At 52.2% G+C, this 2,024-nt stretch overlaps 1 protein-coding gene across 1 annotated transcript, besides 1 other annotated feature; it reads right to left on the bottom strand.

The window, feature by feature from the left end:
- Positions 1-1,207: 1,207 nt before the first annotated feature.
- Positions 1,208-1,236: a microsatellite.
- Positions 1,237-1,412: 176 nt separating this feature from the next.
- On the bottom strand, positions 1,413-1,769 carry TraAM80_10570 (uncharacterized protein; the record flags this gene model as incomplete). Its single annotated transcript, XM_029387182.1, has 1 exon — positions 1,413-1,769. The coding sequence occupies one exon, from the start codon at positions 1,767-1,769 to the stop codon at positions 1,413-1,415; it is 357 nt and encodes a 118-aa protein (XP_029232976.1).
- Between the last annotated feature and the right edge of the window lie 255 nt (positions 1,770-2,024).

Below are 2,024 nucleotides of genomic sequence, written 5' to 3'. Positions count from 1 at the left end.
ATCTATGTCGTTTGTGAGTGGAATTATTACCTTCGTTGTTGTTTTCTTGGCAGGATTATTGGTCGACTTGGAGTGAACGAAACATCGTTGCAAGTGGCGCATACAGTGCGTTGGATAGCACCATTTACACGCATTGCTGAGAGCGCCCAGTACGGTTTTCAGGGCGTGTATCAGTGGAATGAGGCATAACAAAAAGGTGGTACAAATTTTGATCACGTATTTGTGGTTTGTTGGATTACCGTCGGAGCTTGTGTTTGCCTGTCTCTTTGACTGGGGTCTGGCTGGAATAGTTGGAGGCTTGCCTATTGGATTGATATTGGGGGGGCAGCAGTGTTGTGGGACCTCACAAAGGTGGATTGGAAAAAGGTTGTTTAGGGAGTCAGGCAATTGCTGCTACAAGTGACGGTTGGAAGATGATCCCAGTGTGAATCAGTGCTCGCTCCACGTGGACGCCTGCTCTGCACCACTCAGAGTTCATCGGTAAAGGAGCGAAAGTTGTATCTTTCATTGGGGACGTGAACGCGACATTCGATGCAACGTGTCGCATCCATCTGGTGGTAACTATTATTTTCCTGCGCACACAGACAGCGGCAATAAGAGAGAGGGGGAGAGGGAGAAAGGACTGCAGTAAATGTGGGAAATTTGCGTGGGCCATTTTGTGAATGGGCTCAATTATATCGACAAACGGCATCGATATGTTGATGTGTCTTTTAAAAAGAAAAGTGATTGAGGTTGTTTTGTACGGGCTGAGCTGAGAAGCTAAAGATTCCCACCATACCAACTGGGCTCTTGTTTGTTTTGGTTAGAAACAGTGCTCGACGCCCCCTCCCCATCGTTTTTATTTTTATTTGGCTCCGACGCTTCTGAAAAGGAGGAAAATATTTTTAGGGGAAAAGCGACCAGGTGTCGCTGAGCAACTGATATCGATTTATTTTGTGTTCCCCCCGTTTTTTTGTTGTTGACTTGATTTGGTTCCTACGAGAGCGCGTTGTACGGTGGTGTGTGCGGTGTTGTTGTTGTTTTTCGTTTCTTCCCCAAACTAATACCTGCCATGATCCTCCGCGCGGAGGAGCCTGGTGGCTGCAGGGCCCTAAAGACCGCCACTTCGTCGGTTCACAGCGGGAGCCCAGTTATCATCGCCTGTACTTCATGCACTTATTTGGGTATTTGTGCGTGTGTAATGACTGTGGGATAATATTATGGTGACTGTGACTGCGTGTGTGTGTGTGTGCGTGTCGAATATGCGGAACTAAAGCTGCGATCTCCCATTATAGGACCTTCTCGTGGGTTATATACCTGGGTTCCACGCTGGTGCCCATTATATGTGGCGGTTGACCGCTGCTGTGTGGAGTCCGCGTTGCAAATATAGGGACGCACCATATAACTTTTGTTTACGTCAGTTCCCCACCCACTTATGCTTCACCGTGCGCAGGTGCCGCTGTGGTGTGTGCGTGAGGGACCCGAAACAAGCCTTCGTCTTTCCGTAGTGACGCCCGCCATTCTGGTGGGGAGCAGGGAGGGGTACGGCACCCCACTGGTTGGGCATCTTTCGCTGACGGGGCTCTTGGAGTCTCCGTCGTCGCCGGCAAGCCCTCGGGTGACACAAAGCGTGTCCCTAGTCCATCTGCGGAGGACAAGGCCCGCATGGACTCCATAGTGCACCCTCGCTGCCATAGGCGGTTCTCTCCGCAGGGCGAGGTGCGGCACAAATTGCGCGACTGTTGGCGAGGGGTCTGTTGGGGGCAGCCGCTGTGCGGTGTCGCGCGCATAGGGCCACGCTCTGTGTACAACGTGCTGGAAGAAGACCCTTTTTCCCCCGGTTTTTTTGACTTGGAGGGTCTTTTCTATTGCTTCACGCCGTGGGTGGAGGGCGCCTGTCTTCGAGAGGGAACGACGGGGTCGTGAGGAAAGGAGTTTCCGGCGATGCGTGTCGCCGTGTGGGTTGTGACAGGCGTGCTCCCTGCTGGGATTTTTACCGTGTCTGTGCAACACCCCCAGTGTCGCGGCGGGGCAGAGGAGGTGTT

The sequence above is a fragment of the Trypanosoma rangeli genome (assembly GCF_003719475.1).
Source record: "Trypanosoma rangeli strain AM80 chromosome Unknown Tra_15.4_contig_01057, whole genome shotgun sequence".
NCBI lineage: Eukaryota > Euglenozoa > Kinetoplastea > Trypanosomatida > Trypanosomatidae > Trypanosoma > Trypanosoma rangeli.
Note: the sequence above shows the minus strand (reverse complement) of the source record. Positions and strands in the feature narration are given on the sequence as shown.